Below are 18,552 nucleotides of genomic sequence, written 5' to 3' on the forward strand. Positions count from 1 at the left end.
AGGTACCCAACTAACACAATCAGCTATTTCTACGCTTTCTACTGTTTCTACGCTTGCTTCCGGACATCCTGGGCTCAAAATAAAGATACTGTACTACTGTACTCTATACAGTGCTGTACAGTAAAGTACACAAAAGCACAACCACTTGTAGGGGATGCACACACGTGACAATGTACGCCAGACACGTGAACTAACTTACGTGACTGGACACGTGGACACACGCTCGCATCTTTGAAAGTTCGCAACTTGAAGGTTCATACGTAGAGGACTTACAGTACTTCTCATTGGCACTGGGTTCGTGAAGCACATACTGTCTGGCCAGGATTTCCCTTTCGAAGTGACCTTGGCGCCAACCGCACCACTTCTCACGTTTCCGAGGCTAGGCTTCCCGGGAAGCGTGTGTTTCTTTCTCCCAGAGGATGTTCCCAGGTGACACTCTCTCGAGGGCCCACCCCATGCAGGCCCCACTCTCCAGCCTGCTCTCCCCGCTACTCCGTTAACCCGGGGGGAGCGCAGCCAACACCCTTTAATTAAACAAGAAAAGGCGGGGAGGAGGGGGCTTTACCTTTTAAGGTACTGAGGATGAAACAGGATTCGTCTTGGAAATTCTGCACCATCTGAAAGGCAAAAGAGAGACCATGTCCCTTCAACAACGAGTTCAGAGACTGAAAAGCCTCAGTGACACGGAGGCCAGCTGCCTGCAGCATCAGAAATGACAGGCGCCGCGTTTACGCAAGTGCAGGAAGACGCTCACGCTTAGCTCTCATGGAGAGAACGTGATACAGCGTAGATGGACAAAGCAATTACAGTTTCGAGTAACAAGAAACTGAATGTAAAGGATGGAAAGAAGCCTGGAAGGGAATTAAGATGTAAACGTTTAATACAAGACTTAAATTGTTCCCGATTTGCTTTCGTTTTGCTTTTTCCTAGTGACTGGGTTTTCCAATCCCTATAAGGACACGTTACAGGAGCGGGTGTGTGTAAAACAGCACCAGATAAAAAAACTAAAGTGCTTTACACAGGGAAGTATATTCAATATCTTGTAACAACCTATGAGGGAAACGAATCTAAAAAAAGAATACCTATACGTATATACACATATACTGAATCACTTTGCTGTACACCTGAAACTAACACGACATTGTAAATCAACCATCTTTCAATTAAGAAAAAAATGCTTTAAAGAAACGATGGGTGATAAGTAGGCTCTGCATATCAGAGTCCTTTGAGGACCAACTATAAACAGAAATCCACTCCCTGCGTCTACAAATGCGGCAGGAACCTTACGATTACTCACCAGCCCCCTCTCTGGAGCTCTCGTTTTGATTAACAGCCCGGTGACCTTAGATAAGGCAACTTCCTGTCTCCAGGCGCTGTCTGTAAAAGGAGGCTGTTATATATAGAACCAGGACGCAGAGCAATGGGAATGGGCATCCTCTTCTGGGGGGGCGTTCATCCAAATGGCTGCTTTCTACAACTGTTCACAGGACGCAGCACAGATGACCACACACATCTCTCCTGCAGGCAGGTGCCCTAGGTAAGCTCCTGCACGTACACACACAAAACACACCTAAGGATGCTGAGAGTAGCGCTGTCTCCTTGAGTGAAAACTAGAAAACAGCCCTCACGTCACCCAACAGTAGAAGCAGCAGGAACAAACTAGGACCTAATCACACCCAGCTGCTCGACAGGGCCGGTGACCTCCGGTGCCCCTCAACATGCATGAATCACAAACCGTAAGTCCCTGAAGAAGGCACTCCTATCCCACTTCTATGAAGTTTAAAAACAGGCGAAATTAAAGAATGTATTGAGGAAGAACCAGGGAATGATCAATATAAAATTCAAACCGGCACTGGAAGGGAATATGAAATTAGCCCACAAAGGGGGTTCTAACAAACACCGCACTAACCCAAGTGCAGGTACCGAGTGCTTTAGTTATTCTTTAAACGCTACAAATGAGCTTCCTCTATTCTAAATATGTACGCTGTATTTCACAATACACCTTTAAACAATATGAAAAATGTACACATCTACCTAAACATACCCACAACACGCATACTAGCCAATGGGACAGCAAAACCCCTTTCCAAATGAAAAGTACAACCCACATTTTACTGCCCCCCTCTGGATGATTGCCCCAAATCCTGCAAATCCATCCACCTGTCGACCCCTGCCCCTCCCCCAGGCCCTAATGATGCATGAAGTACATTTACGCTATGCTGCCGGCCTGCTCCCTCGGGGACTCTTGGCAACCCCACTGCTGGGGCATGCCAAACCTGAAGCAGGGCCCACACGGGCTTAATCAGTAACTGCCTTGTTTAATGAAGTGCCCTTGCACCCCAGGGGCCGGCTGCACGGCTGGCCAGGCCACCTCCAGCGCTCCGGGCAATTAAGAACCAAAGGTTTCCAACTGATTCGGGGTTAAGAGGCAAGGAGACTTCAGGGGAATAAGAATCACCTACTTAGCCGAGGTGGCGTTTGAGTTCTGTTCTCTGCTTCACTGGCTTAACTGCCTGCTCTGGGGGCGGGGGGGGGCACAGGGCAAGCTGGGGGAAGGAACCCCTTTCAGGGACCTGTGAAATTGCAAGGGTTCTGAGCATTCTTGGCTTTTGTTTTCACGGCAGAAATGCATTTGTGAGATGCAAACTGACGAGTTTTCCACGTCGCCACGACTGCCTGATGCTCAGGGCGTTTTATGCTTCCTGGCTATTCTACAGGACTTGCTCAGGCCAGCAACTATGGGCTTCATGTGCTTTATCTGTGAAATGGGGGCCAAAAAACAGCCACCTTAGACTCGATTGTAATGATGTGGAAGGAATTCTGAACTGGTGACAACAATAGCAAGTTGCAGATCAATGGCCCTTTGTTCAAATGGATCCTGGTTGTGTGTTTTTAAAAACCCACGCCTACACACACTCAGGCATGCAATGGACACACACACAAAAAATTATCTGGCAGAATCACATCAAACCTACTCTAACTCCGCTAGGAAAAGAGAGTGGGGAAGATAAGGGCCTTTCACACTTGCCTTCTGCTTATATTGCCTGATTTATACGAATTGTGAATTACTTTTTAATTAAAAAGGATGGAAGGGACTTCCCTGGTGGTCCAGTGGTAAGCAATCCGCCTTCCAATGCAAGGGACGCAGGTTCGATCCCTGGTCAGGGAACTAAGATCCCACATGCCGCAGGGCAATTAACCCCGCACGCCACAACTAGAGAGAGAAAACCCGCATGCCACAACTAGAGAAGCCCGCGCGCCGCAAGGAAAGATCCCGCACGCCTCAGCGATCCCGAGTGCCACAACTAACACACGGCGCAGCCAAAAAATAAAATAAATAAATAAATAAATATTTTTTTTAAAAGGAAGGAAAACACCACCTTGCCCACCCCCAGGATGAAACTCCCATGAAACGGAGGACTCCCACGTAGGGGGCTCGGGCAATTATGATGACAAGTGACAACAGGATTGCTCCTAATGATGACGATTTATGAAATATACAGACCATTAAAAGCCTTACATGTTATATACGCTGTCAAATTTAAGGATCTCTCCATCACCTGTTTCCCAAAACAAGTGCCTGGCTAATTTAGCATCTACTGGTACCTGACACTGTTTTCTATTTTATCCTTACTACAGCCTGCTTGATGGATAGAATTATCCCCATTTTGCAGACACGGAAATTGAGGCTCAAAGTCGTTAAGTAGATTTGCCCAAGGTCACCCGGCTACGAGGAGCCAGTCCAGGTGGGGACATGGGTCCAACTCCGAAGCCCACAACTTCCCTGCTTTCCCAGCCCCCCTTCCTGTACCGTTCCCTCCATCATCCTCTGCTGAGGCTTGCAGAGTTCCCAGGGTGGGTGGAGGGTCTGCTGGAGGCTGGCCTGGGGGCTCAGGGTTCCACCTCTGCTCCTATCAGCACAGTTCTGTGTAAACGCCTCATTTCAGGGGTGGTTGGAGAGTCTGTGGGCTCGCCGCTCAGGCTCTGCTGCTGGGCCACCAGCCTTCCCACCACAGCCCAACCTCTTACGAGCTGTGCACCCTGGGGCCATTACGCAGCCTCTCTGTGCCTGTTTCTTATCTGTGAAATGGGCTCATGACAGCACCTGCCTCACAGGGAGGCTGCCAGGATTAAATGAGTCACTTAGAACAGCCGCCGGGACACAGTAAGCGCTGATGGAATGCTGGCACTCATTATTATTACTATTATTAAGAGAAGGGGTCCAGGATAAGACAAGCTTAAAAGTTTTTGTTCTACAACAGGCAGGAATGCCTGAAACACGTCATCAAGCCCGTTTGATAACTCCCTCCGGAGCCAGCAGTGGGATCTGATCACTCGAGGGCGTGGTCACCAGGGGGCCGTGTTCTGTACCTGTGTCCTCTGTCAGGAGCCGCTTATGCCCTGCAGAGGCCTGTGTGGCCAGAGACAGACCCTGGAAGGCTGCGGCACCTTCACCATTCAGCAGAGGACGCCTCTGTTCCCCGAGAGCCCTGGCCTCTCCATCATCAACCCAGCCCGTGTCATCTCTCCGGGGCCTGCCCCCTCCCACCCCCCGCCGCTGCCCTGGGTGAGCACCTGCGTCTGACTCCTCACAGCCCTGACTGTAAGCGCCCCAAGGCAGGCGTGCGAGCAGGGCACCTGGCCAAGGGCGGGGTTCCAGATGGAGAGGCGACAGCTATTCAGAGCCCGTGGTCGTGGCCTCAGACCCCTCTCTCCCGGCTCCCCGGGCAGCCCCAGCAGCTGAGAGCAGGCCGTAGGCAGATGAACCCGGTTTGCCATCTTCAGCTTAAAGTCACCCGCAAGCCCCACAGGGCGCATTTCGGGTGTGGGTCTGCGGCTCCCGCCCGTAGCCCTGGGCCCAGCTCCTCGGGGCGGCGGGGTGGCAGCGCTCACCTCGTTGCTGACCACCACGTGGATGCCGGTGGGGCCCTGCCGGTACACCCGATGGATGTGCTGCGGGGAGATGCTGTACAGGTTGGCGATCTTCTCGATCAGCTCCAAGGTGGTCAGCTCCTCCAGGAAGATGGCGTGGTACACTGCAGGGCGGGGGACAGGGCCTTCTATAGGACAAGTGGCTGCCTTCAAAGGAGCCCGCCTACCCTTTCCCCCGACCCCCCAAACCAGTAACGTGCTTGTAAGAATGTCCACACCCAGACGGACTCGCGGCATCTGGCTGTACTGGGGACGCATCTGGAAGCCGCAAGGCCCCCTCTCGGCCCAGCGCCAGTTGACAAGATGCCAGGCTCCGTTCTGTATTCCTGTTTCATTCTCTCTTGGGGGACTTGTGTAAAATGGAGAATCCCTGGATCCACCCTGGACCAAGGACGCCCATCTAGGGGTGGAGGCTGGAGGGGGAACAGCTGGCCGAAATCTGCATTTAAAAAAAAATTTTTTTTTTTGGGCCACGCCCCACAGCTTGCGGGATCTTAGTTCCCTGACCGGGGATTGAACCCGGGGCCATGGCAGTGAACGCCCCCGAGTCCTAACCCCTGGACTGCCGGGGAATTGCCGATATCTGCATTTCTTAGAAGCTTCTGGTGATTCTGAGGTGTGGCCTGCTGTGGAGGAGAAAATCCTATGTCTGCATTCCTTCCCTTCCACTGGTTAAAGGGGTTACTGGACGGCTCCCTGTGGCCAAGAGTGAGACGTAAGATAATTGCTACCTGACGGCAGAAGAGAAAGGGTCTGTCCTTACCCTTCTCCACGGCACAAACAATAGTCAGCTGGAGCACTGCGACCCCAAAGGGCGGGGTGGGGGGGCACCAGGAGTATCACCAGACAGTTGAGATAACAGGGACCCTGAGGCTGGAAGCAAAAACCCAAACCAGTCGGGGAGGAGCAAACCCCGTGGGTGACCTGGGGGGGAGATGAAGCGATGCCCAGGAACTTCAAGTCCCTTAAAAAGTAAAACACAGGGGCTTCCCTGGTGGCGCAGTGGTTGAGAATCTGCCTGCCAATGCAGGGGACGCGGGTTCGAGCCCTGGTCTGGGAAGATCCCACATGCCGTGGAGCAACTGGGCCCGTGAGCCACAACTACTGAGCCTGCGCGTCTGGAGCCCGTGCTCCGCAACAGGAGAGGCCGCGATAGTGAGAGGCCCGCGCACCGCGATGAAGAGTGGCCACCACTTGCCGCAACTAGAGAAAGCCCTAGCACAGAAATGAAGACCCAACATAGCAATCAATCAATCAATCAATCAATCTTAAAAAAAAAAAAAAAAGTAAAACACAGCTGGATGAAACAAGAGGTGCTGAAACTCCTTGCTCAACTAAGGAAGGAACCCTTGGTTCAACAAATCTGATCGGCGGCCTGATATGCTAAAAGCACGTGCGCACACACACACACGCACGCACGCACACACGGTGGCTCCCTTTGAAGGGGTGGCAGAGGCCATGGGGTTCCAGCCACACAAGAGACTCGCCTTCCCAGGATTTCAAATAGGATGGCCCGCACCCAGACCCTGTTCAGAGAATGCGGTCGCTGTGTAACCTTCCTTCCCAAACTAACGCCGGGGAAGAATCCCAGGCCTCTGTCGTAAGATTCCTTTTTATAACAGAATTCTCATTGAACTTTTCCCCCCAACTTTTCAGCGCCAGTTCTACTTTTTCTTATTTTACTCTTGGACTGCTGGCAGAAAAGAGCCAGAAGGATTGCAGTGCGGCCCTCTGGCTGTAACCTTTCGTCTCTGGCCTTTCCTGTCCCTGGAGGCATGTGGGGGGGACCAGCACTGCTCAGAGCCAGCGGACGGTCAGTCACCCACTGCTCAGAACTCCTCTCATCGGGGGCCGCGTGGGGAAACGAGAGGCCCTCGAGCGGGCCAGCCTAGGTTCAAATCCCAGCGCTGCCACCGCTAGAAGCCAGACCTCAGCGCTCTCCACACCTCTGAGGCTGGGGGTGTGGGCTGGGCGCCTGCCCTCGCCACGTGTGCAGGAAACCACGAGACTTGAGCTCTGTCCTTCACAGACTGACCGCGGCGGGAGGACCTGGACATTCGCAGAAATGTCCTGAGGCCCGGACGCCAGCTGCCAGGGCCCGGAGATTTGGATCCTGGCTCTGCCACTCACAGCACTGGCATCTCGGGGCAGCCGCTGTGCCTCAGTTTCCCCCACAGCGAACCATGAGCAGTTCCTGCTAGGGGAAGAAAATGGAACGCCCTTAGCCCAAGCCTTGGGCATCCTTGCTGATCTGGAGGGGCCCGCAGAGAGGTACAGGGGGCTCTCTCTGCAGACGATGCAGAGTCCAGACCCCGCGGGTGGGGCCGGGCAGCTCATGAGACTCGGCACTCACAACGCTCAGAAGCAAGACGCTGAAAACCGCCAACCCCAAAGAGCCATGTACCCCAGAGGCGCTCCGAGACCCCCTGTGCAGCGACCGAACCAAACGGGAAAGTCTCGTCCAGCTGGGGGAACACACAGGAGGACACGCTCCTGGGAATCCAGCTGTCACTCGTCACCAGCCTGGGAGCCAGAAAGCCCGACTTCCAGTTCCACCATGAGTAGCTGAGTGGCATTAAGGGGACACATCTCCTCTCCAGCCCTGTTTCCCCAGGTGGAGCATCAGTAACCTGGACCAGCCGTTCTGGGAGATGATGTCCACCCTGAACATTTCGCCCCCAGGATGAAGTACAACAAGAACTCCTCCTGCGTGCAAGGCGGATCAGGGGAGGCGTCCTCGGCCGTGGACTCGTGCTGCCTCCCCTTCTTGTGTCTCTTCCCGTTACTCTGCCGCCCTCTAGCCGGCCCGGGGTGGGGGGCGCACCCCACAACTCACCACACAGATTGGGGTCCCCGCCGCCGTCCCGCTTCTGCTGCAGGGGCACGCGGCTCTGCTCCAGCTCCTGGCAGACGTAAATGGTCATCTTCGGCCTCACGTTCCTGGCAGGAGGAAAGGAAATAAACAGCAGGTATGAGGAACCAAGCTCTGTTGTTCCAGAAAGTTCCAGAACACAGGGTGGAAAGAGCAGTAGGAGGGACGTAGGGGGAAAGAAAGAAGGCTACGGGGGTACAGAGTGCCTTTCATCGAGGAGCTGTCGGGGACAGAACCCGGTCTGGAAGGACCTTAACAGCTTCGCACAGGCTTGCTGGGGACGGGAGATGGACGATCCCCTCCAGGTCCTGCAACCTGCCAGGAGGGGGCTCTGCCCGGGACACCAGTCTCAACATAGGAGGTTTTCCAGGGTGATAGAGCAAGCGCAAGCGCTCTCTCCGGCTCATTCTGAGCTCATTTCATCCTCACACACCTACGATGGAGGCAGGACCACCCTCCCCTTCTACAGATGAGGAAACTGAGGCTCACGGGGGTTAAGGGTTTGGCCCAGTTGCCAAGTTCCTAAGAGGCAGATGTGGGATTCACACCCGCAGTGAAAACTGCGCTGTCCACGTTGTGCCTATTGAGACCACACCGTCCACGCCTGCCCCCCCCAGCAGGAGCAACAGGAGGCAGCTCGAAGCCCAGGACCGTGCAAGCATCTGAGAACCAGAGGAAGCAGCCAAGGGGCTGAGACTCAGAGGCCAAGGCCCCCGTCAGAGAAGAGGGAGGGAGGGAAGGAGAGGGCTTCCAGGCAGAGTGGGCTGCGAGCCACGGCATCTCACTTCCCCGCGGGGGCTGCCACCCCACTCCTGGCGCCTCCCAGCCACACCCTGTGCCCCCAGCGGGCACCGACACCCACCTGCCTTTGATGGCGTTAAAGAGCCGGATCCCATCTGCAGGGCCGCAGATCTGGACCAGGTCATCGCGGGACATCTTTAGCAGGTCAGCACCTGGGCAGGTAGATGGGGCCGCCTGTGACCTGGGGTGCGGGGGAAGGGCTGCACCTGCAGACCCCGGGGGAGGGTCGAGCCAGCCTCACCCTCAGGGGGTACAGGCATCCCACAGGGAGAAACAGCAAGAGCTAAACAACGTCAGGAGACCACAGCCCCAGAGATGTCAGAAGCTCAACAACTGGCTTCACAAAGTCAGCGGAACCGACGGGCATTTGCAGAAGTCAGAAGCCCTCACCGCCTGTGGCTGCCTGGCCCTCCCTCTGGACCTTTTATTGGCATCACTGTCAGTGATATATCTTATCAGTATGATTATGTGTGCACGTGTCTGGAGACGAAAGCTCACAGTTCCCCTGCCGTTCTGAATGCACCTGGGCACCCGTGCACCCAGCGCCCAGGTCAAGAGGCAGGACATTCCCACCATCCCACAGGCCACCCACCTCCCCCACCCTCACCTCTGGGGAACTGCTCTCCCCACTTCTCACATGCAGAGGAGTTTCGCTTGGCTTTTAGCACCTGTGTGAATGGAACTGAACAGTATGCACTTTTCTAGGTCTGGCTCTCCCTCCAAGTTCCGTTTAAGGGCTCATCCGTGCTGCATGTAGCTGTGGATCATTCATGCCCACTTTTAGGTAGTATTCACCGCACGAATCAAGCACAATTCCTGTACGCCCTCCCTGCCGATGGGCTGGGGGGGTTGCTCCCAGTTTGAGGCGATCATGAGTAACTGTCTATGAGCATCCTGGTACGTGGATGAGGACATGTGCCTTCCTCGAAGCCCGAGGAGCCCCCTAGAGCCTTGTGCCCAGGGGGGCTCCGCAAGGCACAAGGATGCCATCAGCCTTCTGCGGAAAACATCACAACAGCCACGTGGTCTAGCGCCACGACATCCGCCCCCGTTTCCTGCCACAGTTACGATACAGTTTTAGGTACAACACTGCAGGTACACTGGCTCCCCTTCCATGGGGAATAAAAGCCACACTCCTTGCACTCTCCAAGAGGGCCCCTGGGCGCCTCTCTGACCTCACCTGCCACGCGGCCCACTCAGCCCCATCACCGGGGCCCTCTGCTCCGTAGCCACACCTGGCAGGCCCCACCTTGCGCCTGCCCTCTGCTTGGAAAGCTCAATCTCCCACACCCACCTGGCTCGTGCCCTTGCCTTTCCAGGCTTTGCTCAAGGACGCCTCCTCGGCACGGCCGACACCAGCCCCTGCTTAAGGGGGAGGCTCCCCTCCACCTTCCTCCCGCCCAGGCTGGCCCAGGTCCCTCCACCGAGCCTGCGCATCCCAGAAGGGACACGGCGTGTTGAGATGGGCGGTTTACACCTCCGCGCCGACTCAGAGCTGCCCGAGCACGGGGTCCCTGCCCGACGGCCCTGGTACTGTCTACCCCCAGCACAAAGAACACACTCAGAAAAGCTGAGCTCAGGGACTTCCCTGGCCGTCCAGGGTTAGGACTCGGCCCTCTCATTGCGGGGGCGCCGGGTTCAATCCCTGATTGGGGAACTAAGACCCCGCAAGGCGCGCGGCGCAGCCAGAAAAAAAAAAAAAGAAAAAGAAAAGCTGAGCTCAGAGACCACGGATGGGGTGCTGGTTCCCTTCCGCTGCCACAGATGTCCTTGAGGGCCAGTCTTCTGGTTTCGGCCAACGCTTGACTCCCTGTCACTCTGGACCGACTGCCGGGGAGCAAGGTTCAAGGCTGTTACCCTGTCCCCCAGTGCCCCCGGCTCAGGGCTGCTGTCTGATGGGACCACCAGCAAGGGCTTGAAAAACCTTTAGAGAAAGAAGAGCCGGCTTTCCCTTCTCGCCTGTGGCTGTACCACCATCTCCCGGGTCACGGCTCCGGAGACAGCACGACGAGCAGAGTTTGCGAGGAAAAGGCTGGGAGGCTTGCTGGGTGTGCACTGGCCTGTTGGCTAAGGGGCTCTTCTGGGCGAAGCAGAGCCCACACTGCGGGTGAGGGGCATCTTGAAAAGGCTCCCAGACGGTCCTCCCGCAAAGCCACGCTCGGCTGGACACCTCAGGGGCAGGAACTGCCCACGAGCCCTCGGCCCAGGGCCAACACACACAAGTGACCACACGCCTCTGGGTCCCCAGGACAGAACGCGGCCCCTGGGGAGCCAAGGGCACATGCTGAGCGTTGCGAGGTCCTCGCGGGTTCTGAGCGCCAGTCAGAGATGCTCACCTGAGAAGCTGGCGAAGAGCCGGCAAAACTGGGAGAACCTGTTGCGGTGGAGCCACTGCTGGGCGTCGTGCGTGGAGGCCGAGGGGAGCAGGTGCTGCGGGCAGAGAGGACAGGCCTTGAGGGGGTGCTCGGTCCGTGTGGGACAGGCAGCCAGCGCCCAGCCGCAGACACTTACGTCACTGCCCACGGGCAGGGCCTCCACCGGGTGGGTTGGGGAGCTGTTGCTGAAAGGAAGAAGAGAGGTGGTGAGCGGCCAGGAAGCTCCTTCCCGGCTGAGGATGCTCCCCGCCGGCCCGCCCTTCACTTCCCTCTGCTCCGGGGCTCATTGGAAATGAAATGGGTCCTCGAGAAAAATACAGACCTGCTCCATCCCTGGAAAGCCCTAACAAAGCCTCCGGTGTGGATGGGGGTTCTGATTAACTACACACCCTCGTCCCTCAGCTAAGGCCCCGGGGCTCGTTTTGGCCAGATGCTGTGGTCCCCACCCCGAGCCCCAGCCCAAGGGAAGGGCAGGTTGACCAAGCAGACCGGGACACACGCCTCACAGGGACTCAGTGCTGGGACAGCGAAGGGCCAGCCACACCCAGGAGAGGGCAGAGGAGTCCCTCGGGGAATTATTCTGCAGCGAACAAGCACCCACAGTTTGGCATCTGCCACGAGAACACCATTCTCACGTTTTTCCCCAAAGGGAGGCAGAGACCTGAACGCCTGGGTTTTTAAGTCAAGAGAAAGACACACTGAGAGACGACCCTTCCAGATGGACAGTGGCGATGGTACAACTTGAACGGACTTAATATTACTGATCTACGCGCTTAAAAATGCTAAAATGGCAAATTTTACGTTTTGTGTATTTTACCACAATGAGAAAAAAAAGACCCCTGAGGGGATGACCCCTAGACCAGTCATCGGTGACTACAGATGCACGTCATCAGGGTCTAGGGGGTGCCAGGGACTTTATACATGTTCCCCTGACCCTGCGTGGAATTCATGCTCCCCCGGTAGTGAGGAAACTGGAGCTGCAGGAGGTTAAGGAACTTGCCCCCAGAAAGGTGCCGATTTAAGACTAGGTCTGCCTGAATCTAAATATGACAGTCCTTCCTTGTGCCCCCTTCTCAAGGAGGACTGTCCTCACCTTGTAAATCAAGTTCATGTCTCGCTTGCCCATCAGTAGTTATGTCTCTAGCAAGCATGGGCTCCGTTCTGCATGTTCTACCCTCACCTGTTAAACCCGCCTGGCAACCTCCCTGCCTCACCCTGCCCCCACGAACAGGATGGGCAGAGCCGGCACAGTGATGCCGCGGCCCTGGGACAGGTGGGACAGGTGCCCGCTGGTCCCTGCAGCCCTGTCACCTCAGAGTCAGCACCGCCTGCGCCTTGGCAGGGCTTGGGTGACCAGCAGTGAGGCCGCTTCTGTGCTGCCGGCCCTGACCCCTGACTCCTGAGCTGAGTCCCACTGTCTAGTGACCATGCACAAGGGTGCAGAAAGATCTAAGAAGCCCCTCCAGGGACCTCCCTGGTGCTCCAGGGCTTAGGACTCGGCGCTTCCACTGCAGGGGGCGCGGGTTTGATCCCTGGTCAGGAACTAAAATCCTGCAGGCCGCTTGGCGCGGCCAAAGAAAGGAAGCCCCTCCAGCCGCTGCAGGGTCCAGAGGTCTGCCTCCTGAGGCCCTCGATGCCCAGGAGGTGGGCTTTCCCCAGGGAGGCACCAGGCAGGCCACCTCAGGGGGCTGGCCCAGGACCCCCGCAGCCCAGCCCACTTTAACCGGGGGACGGAGAGGGTGCTTGGTGCTCGGCTGCCCTAGCAGACAGCCTTTCTAGAGGTGTGTTCAAGCACAAAAACCTGTGCACGTGATGCTAAAAATGGCTGTGAATGTAACACCAGTCAGCCGCCCTGAAACCCAAATCGATGCCAGGCTACAAAAGCAGCAGAGACCCAGGGAGGAAAGTGAGGAAAGGAGCCCACACCCATGCTCACTCCAGGGACCGCAAAGGGAGAGAGGGTGCACGTACCCTTCGCCAAGGCCGAAGCTGTTCGGAGAGCCGTTGTAGCTTGGGGACGAGGCACTGTTCACCTGGTAAACCACGTCGGGCCACGGGGAGCACTGCAGGGAGAGAGCACAGGGCAGCAGTGGCGCCGGCTGGGCCACTCGGTGCGAAACCACGATCCTTCCACACCCAGCCCACACTGACCCGGCGCTCGGGGACGGGCACGCTGCTAGGGCCACACCGAAGAAACCAGGTAGGGCAGAGAAGAGACAGTCCCCAGAGCAAGCAAAGCATGACACGTGTCTGTCTGAGCTTCCGAGGAGTCAAAGCAAAGAGGGAAACCTCATCGGTCCCTTGATTCCTGGGTCCACAAGAAAAGAGACTAAAAAGCAAGACAGACCAGTTGCCCACAGGCGGGTCTTCACGGTGCAGACAAATGCACGAAACAGGGAGCACGGGGCCACAGACCACTGCCAACAGAAAATCGCCAGTGAAGCTCAGTATCAGAATCTCCTGATGGGCCTCAGCTGAGGGGGACAGACGAGGCGCCTCCACACTGACCGGGAGCAGTCCCCTTCCAACCCAAGTCTTCGCGCATTTACTACATTTCAGGAGCTCCCCCGCTTGCAGACCAGGGAGACGCAGCAACACGAAAGCTGTGACCCCTGAACTCCAGGAACTTCTTGTGCAGAAGCTCAAACGAACACGCGAGAATCCCCCAAGGAAAGCAGAGACGTCGGGCGCTGCCTGGTTGGGGGCGGCCAGGGGCAGCCCGCGCCCCAAGCATTCACTGCTTCCCTGCCCTGTGACGACACCGCTTTGGACACGGCCAGTCGGAAGCATTCCTGAGATCTACTATCACCCACCCGACCACAGGGTGGGTCAATATTTAACTCTGTTACGAGTGAGGCCTGGAATGCGTTGGTGCCGAATCCCGCAGCCCCGGGTGGGGGGGCGGGAGGGGAGCAGGGAGGCTGATGAACAGACAAGAGGGGATCCGGCAGCTCCCAAGGTCACAGGCCAGGTGCGGATTTCAACACCTGGCCTGGGACAGGCGCTGGGACGTCGCCTGCAGCACGCCAGGGGACCTGTCCTCCAGCAGGGAAGTCAGGGGAGAGGCAGGGGCGGGGAGGAGAAGGGTCACCAGGGTGCATCACCAGCACACACCAGGCCTGGGAAGGGCTAAGGGTCCGAGCCCGGCCCCACACCGTGCAGAGCTGGCTCTGCCCTGCTGCCAGGGGGCAGGACTTCCTGGGCCAGGGCTCTCCGGCCACCGTCAGCCTCGATGCTATGAAAAGCCAGCACGCAGCTGTCTGCGCCACAGAATTAGCAGCCCTGCTGCACGTACTTTTCTGTGTATGGCTTGTCACTCACACACACACACGCACACACACACACACACACACCCTCACACGCGCGCGCACACACACGCACACCCTCACACACTCTCTCACCCTCACACACACTCACACCCTCACACACACGCACGCACACACACACCCTCACCATCACACACACCTCACGCCCTCACACACACACCCTCACACACACACCCTCACACACACACACCCTCACACACGCGCGCGCGCGCACACACACACTCACAGACACACACGCGCGCGTGCGCGCACACACCCTCTCACACACTCTCACACACACACACCCTCACACACACGCACGCGCGCGCACACACACCCTCACACACACGCACGCGCGCGCGCGCACACACCCTCACACACTCACACACACCCTCACACACACGTGCACACACTCACACCCTCACACACACACCCTCACACACACACTCACACACACACACACCGGCCTCTTAGCCACCCGGTGCCTGGGCCTCACCCTTCACCCAGACTTAACCCCACCATGGTCAGCACTGGACCTGAGGCATCCACGGAGGGCCTCCTGAGTAAGTCAGATTATTCAGCGGACAAACCCAACACCTATTAACTGGCCCGATGGCAGGACACAGCGGGGAAGAGTTGTTAAAATCAAAAACAGAGCCCAGTAAAAGAGGCAGCAGCAGCAGTGACCCGTGACAGGAGGAAAAGGGACCTGTGGTACGAAGCATCTCAGAGGTGGCCTGGACGGAAGGACGGCTGGAGCAGGCTGGCATCGGCGGCAGGGCTGAGAGGAAACGCACCCCAGTATCCACCCAAACAGCAAAGAACAAGAGTTATTTACAGTCTCTGACCCAGCAATCCCTCTCCGAGAACAGACGCTGCAGACATTCTTTCCACGTGCAGAACTACACTCGCACAAGGTGTTCGCGGTACCCTGTGTGAAATGGCAAGAGCCTGGAAATAACCCAGTGTCCACCAAGGGGCCATCCAGACAACGAAAGCTACACAGCTGGATAAAGAACTAGAAAGCTCTTTATGAACAGACAGGAAACAGACTCCAAGAGAGGCCATGAAATAAAGACAGCCAACCACAGAACAGTGTGTGTGTGTACTGCCGGGGGAAAAAAGCGCGCACGGGGCAAACGTGTGTGAACTGGCTTCATCTGCAGAGAACGCTGGGCCAGATACACAAGGATCCGGGGTCGCCTGCTGCCCCGGGGAGAGAAACCGAGGCCAGGCAGTGCTGGGAAGGATATTTTCTGATAGAGATGCTCTTATACCTTTTGAATTTGGACCACATGAATATATTATCTATTCCAAAAAACTAAAATAAAAATAACCTGATTTTGAAATGCGCAAACGGCAGCAGAGGGCTAGAAGGTACTTGTGAAACACCTCCCTGGACACCGGGCCTTAAATGAAAGCAGCTCCAGACAAAGGAACACACCACGATTTAACGGGTGCTCTCGGAAGAAGCATTCACCCCAAATGGGCACTTTTCCAAGGATCTAAACCAACCCTCGCCGCCCCTGGTAGAAGGCTCCGGCCGGCTCACCTCTGAGAGGATGGTGGTTTCATAGGACGGCTGGTACTTCTCCTTCTCTTGGGCCGTTCTTTTCTCCATCTTCTCTCGGTCAGTCTTCTGCTTCCGGTCAGCTCCCTTTGGCTGTAAGTGCAGAGCACAGGGGTCCAATGAGTTCAAAGCAGGCAGAGGCAGCTGTCGGGGGGAGATCCAGGGCTGAGCAGTGCCCCCCCCCCCACCAAGGCCAGCACACTCCCCACCTCCCCCAGAAGCCCAAGAAAGATCTCACGGACAAGAAAGCATCTCTCTCACCTCCCAGGCATCCGAAACATGGTCCTCCCTCCCGCCTGGAACCCTTCCCCACCCCGAGGGAGCTCAGCGCCTGCTACAGGGTCCTACGGGTTCTCTACAGGGTCCGCCCAGCTGCTCATGCAGAAATGCTTGGAGCAGAGCTTTACCAGTGGCCACTTGCTAATGGAGAGGACCCCTCGAGAGCCTTCCGTGGGTTCCCCGTGGAGAGTGACGGGAAGTGGATGAGCCGGGAGCTGCTGGCCAGGGCTCGGTCTACACTTGCAGGCCATCTTGGCCATCGTGGGGGCCTCCTTGCCCACAAGTCCTAGGACTACGGCCACGCTCCCGGCTTCCAGCCCAGCAGGCCCAGCTGATGGGGACCATCCTGACCACTGGGACTATCCCCTCCTGAGTTCAGGGCCTGGTGGTCGGGGCCAGATATCAAGACTCCGCAGGGCCCAGAACTGAGCGCTTCACTCTGTAGGCAGTGGACCACACGCAGTGGGCAGTCAGGGAGGAAAGTTCATCATCAAGCTCGATGGCGCCTCTGGGATCATCCTGGCGGGCACCTTCCTCAGGCTGCAGCTTTTGACTCCCAGCTCAGGAGATTTTAGGAAATAGCCCTCAGGGGGATGCCCAGGCTGGAGGGAGGGAGGTTTGCTGGGGGTCCTACGGGGACATGAGTGACAGATCCGGTGTCCAGTGGGAGGGCCGGGCATGCGGCAGCCGGACCCCCGTCATCTGGTTTCCCTGCTTCACCTCCGTCCTCTTGTCCCAGAAAGGAGGCCCTTCTTCCCGGCCCAGAAGCATTACTGGCAAAGTGTGGCCGAGCCTGCCTGTAGGGGGCAGCCTGCGGGCAGCTGGCGGGCCAGGGAGCGGCCCAGACACCCCCATGGAGCCCCAGGGCAGGGCTCCGAGAAGCCAGGGCTTCCCAGTGACCAGGGTGACGTGAGATGGGAGAGTGATGGGCGGTTCGGCTGGGCTGTGCCTGGCCCCAGTGCACACCTGTCTGAACTGCTGCTGGCGGGGGGGGGGGGGTGGCTGGCCAGGCCACCTCGGGCATTCTGGGGACCCCGCTTCGGGTAACAGAGGCGCCTACCCCGGGAAGTCACGGGAGCCATGGGGAGGGCTGGGCACCCCTGGCGCAGACCGCTCCCCCCTCCTACCGCCCGGCCCGGCGCCCATTCCCAGGGCACGCGCTCGGAGAGCAGTGGAATCACACTGGACGCACCCACCACCTGAGGGCAGAAGACAGCCGGTGGAACCCTGGACCTGGTCTCTGCGTGACAGGGAGGGGGTGGGACTGCAGGACAGGCAGAGATCACCCGCTGCACAGCCTCGGAGCTGTGAGCCAGAATCACCCTGGACCCCGGAGCAGACCCAAGACCAGAGGCACCGGTGGACGGGGTCGGCAGACGAAAGCTCCCCAAAGATGGCCACGTCCTAATACCCAGAGCCTGGGAGGATGTTACCTTACAGGGCAGAAGGGGGCAAGGTTGCAGATGGACTTAAGATGGCCAACAACATGAGATTAAAATAGGAAGACGAGCCCGGATCATCCCGGTGGGCCCAGTGTAATGACAGGGGCTTAAGAGTGGAGGTGGGGCGAGCAGGGCAGTCAGGGTGATGTGTGTGAGAGGGGCTCCACCTGCTCCAGCTTCGAGGATGGAGGAGGGGCCACAGGCCAAGGAATGCGGAGGCCTCCAGAAGCCGGAAAGGGCAAGGGAAGAGAGATTCTCCCCTGGGGCCTCCAGAAAGGAATTCAGCCCTCCTGACGCCCGAGTCTAGCCCAGTGAGGCCCGGTTCAGACTTCTGACCTCCAACATTAAAAGATAGTGTGTAGTACTGAGCCACTCAGCTTTTGGCAATTCTTTTACAGCAGGAAGAGGAAACAAATATGGGGCAGAAATGGAACTTCCTTCGGAGGCCGGTTTCAAGGCTTCATAATGATGCAGCGGGTTTCTGGAGGGTGCTACCGCCCTGGCAGAGAAGACAAACTCACGCTCCCCCCACCATCCCTCCCTCCCCACCCAGGGTGGCAGCACTAACTGACCAAGGTGTCCCAGGGCACGGAGCCCGGCCAGGGCCTCAGAACCCTTTGCCCACAGCCCTCGGGCGGCCAGACGCTATCAGTGGGGATGAAGCCAGCCGCCCGGCTGTGTGGCCTGAGTGCAGACACGGGCAGCTTCAGGGCCTTCCAGCCAGTTGGGAAACAGGCCAGATCACCACTCCGCCGCCAGGTTGATGGTTCTACCTGTGGGCACTTATTTCCACATCCCTCCCGAGCTCAGGAAGATCAACACTGACCCAGCTTCCTCTGGAACGAGGCCCTATTTCTACGGCCGCTCACTCTGGCATCTCCAGCCCCGGCAGACGGAGCTTTGTCGGCAAGTCCCCAGGTCCCCTGATTGTGAAAGACGGGAAGGACGGGGAAGGCACTGGGGCTGGTCCGCGCCC

At 57.3% G+C, this 18,552-nt stretch overlaps 1 protein-coding gene across 2 annotated transcripts in view; it reads right to left on the reverse strand.

Annotated features, from left to right (window-relative positions):
* TFCP2L1 (transcription factor CP2 like 1) overlaps positions 1-18,552 on the reverse strand; it is a 66,122-nt gene that overhangs the window by 8,085 nt on the left and 39,485 nt on the right. For both annotated transcript variants that reach the window (XM_082397909.1, XM_082397910.1), the window contains 8 exons: positions 15,838-15,948; positions 12,952-13,043; positions 11,117-11,165; positions 10,942-11,035; positions 8,667-8,757; positions 7,769-7,872; positions 4,894-5,036; positions 566-617 (listed from right to left, as the gene is read on the reverse strand). In XM_082397909.1, coding sequence (XP_082254035.1) covers positions 566-617; positions 4,894-5,036; positions 7,769-7,872; positions 8,667-8,757; positions 10,942-11,035; positions 11,117-11,165; positions 12,952-13,043; positions 15,838-15,948 — 736 coding nt within the window. The remainder of the gene's footprint in view (positions 1-565; positions 618-4,893; positions 5,037-7,768; positions 7,873-8,666; positions 8,758-10,941; positions 11,036-11,116; positions 11,166-12,951; positions 13,044-15,837; positions 15,949-18,552) is intronic.

Source organism: Balaenoptera borealis, assembly GCF_965194805.1.
Source record: "Balaenoptera borealis genome assembly, chromosome: 6".
NCBI lineage: Eukaryota > Metazoa > Chordata > Mammalia > Artiodactyla > Balaenopteridae > Balaenoptera > Balaenoptera borealis.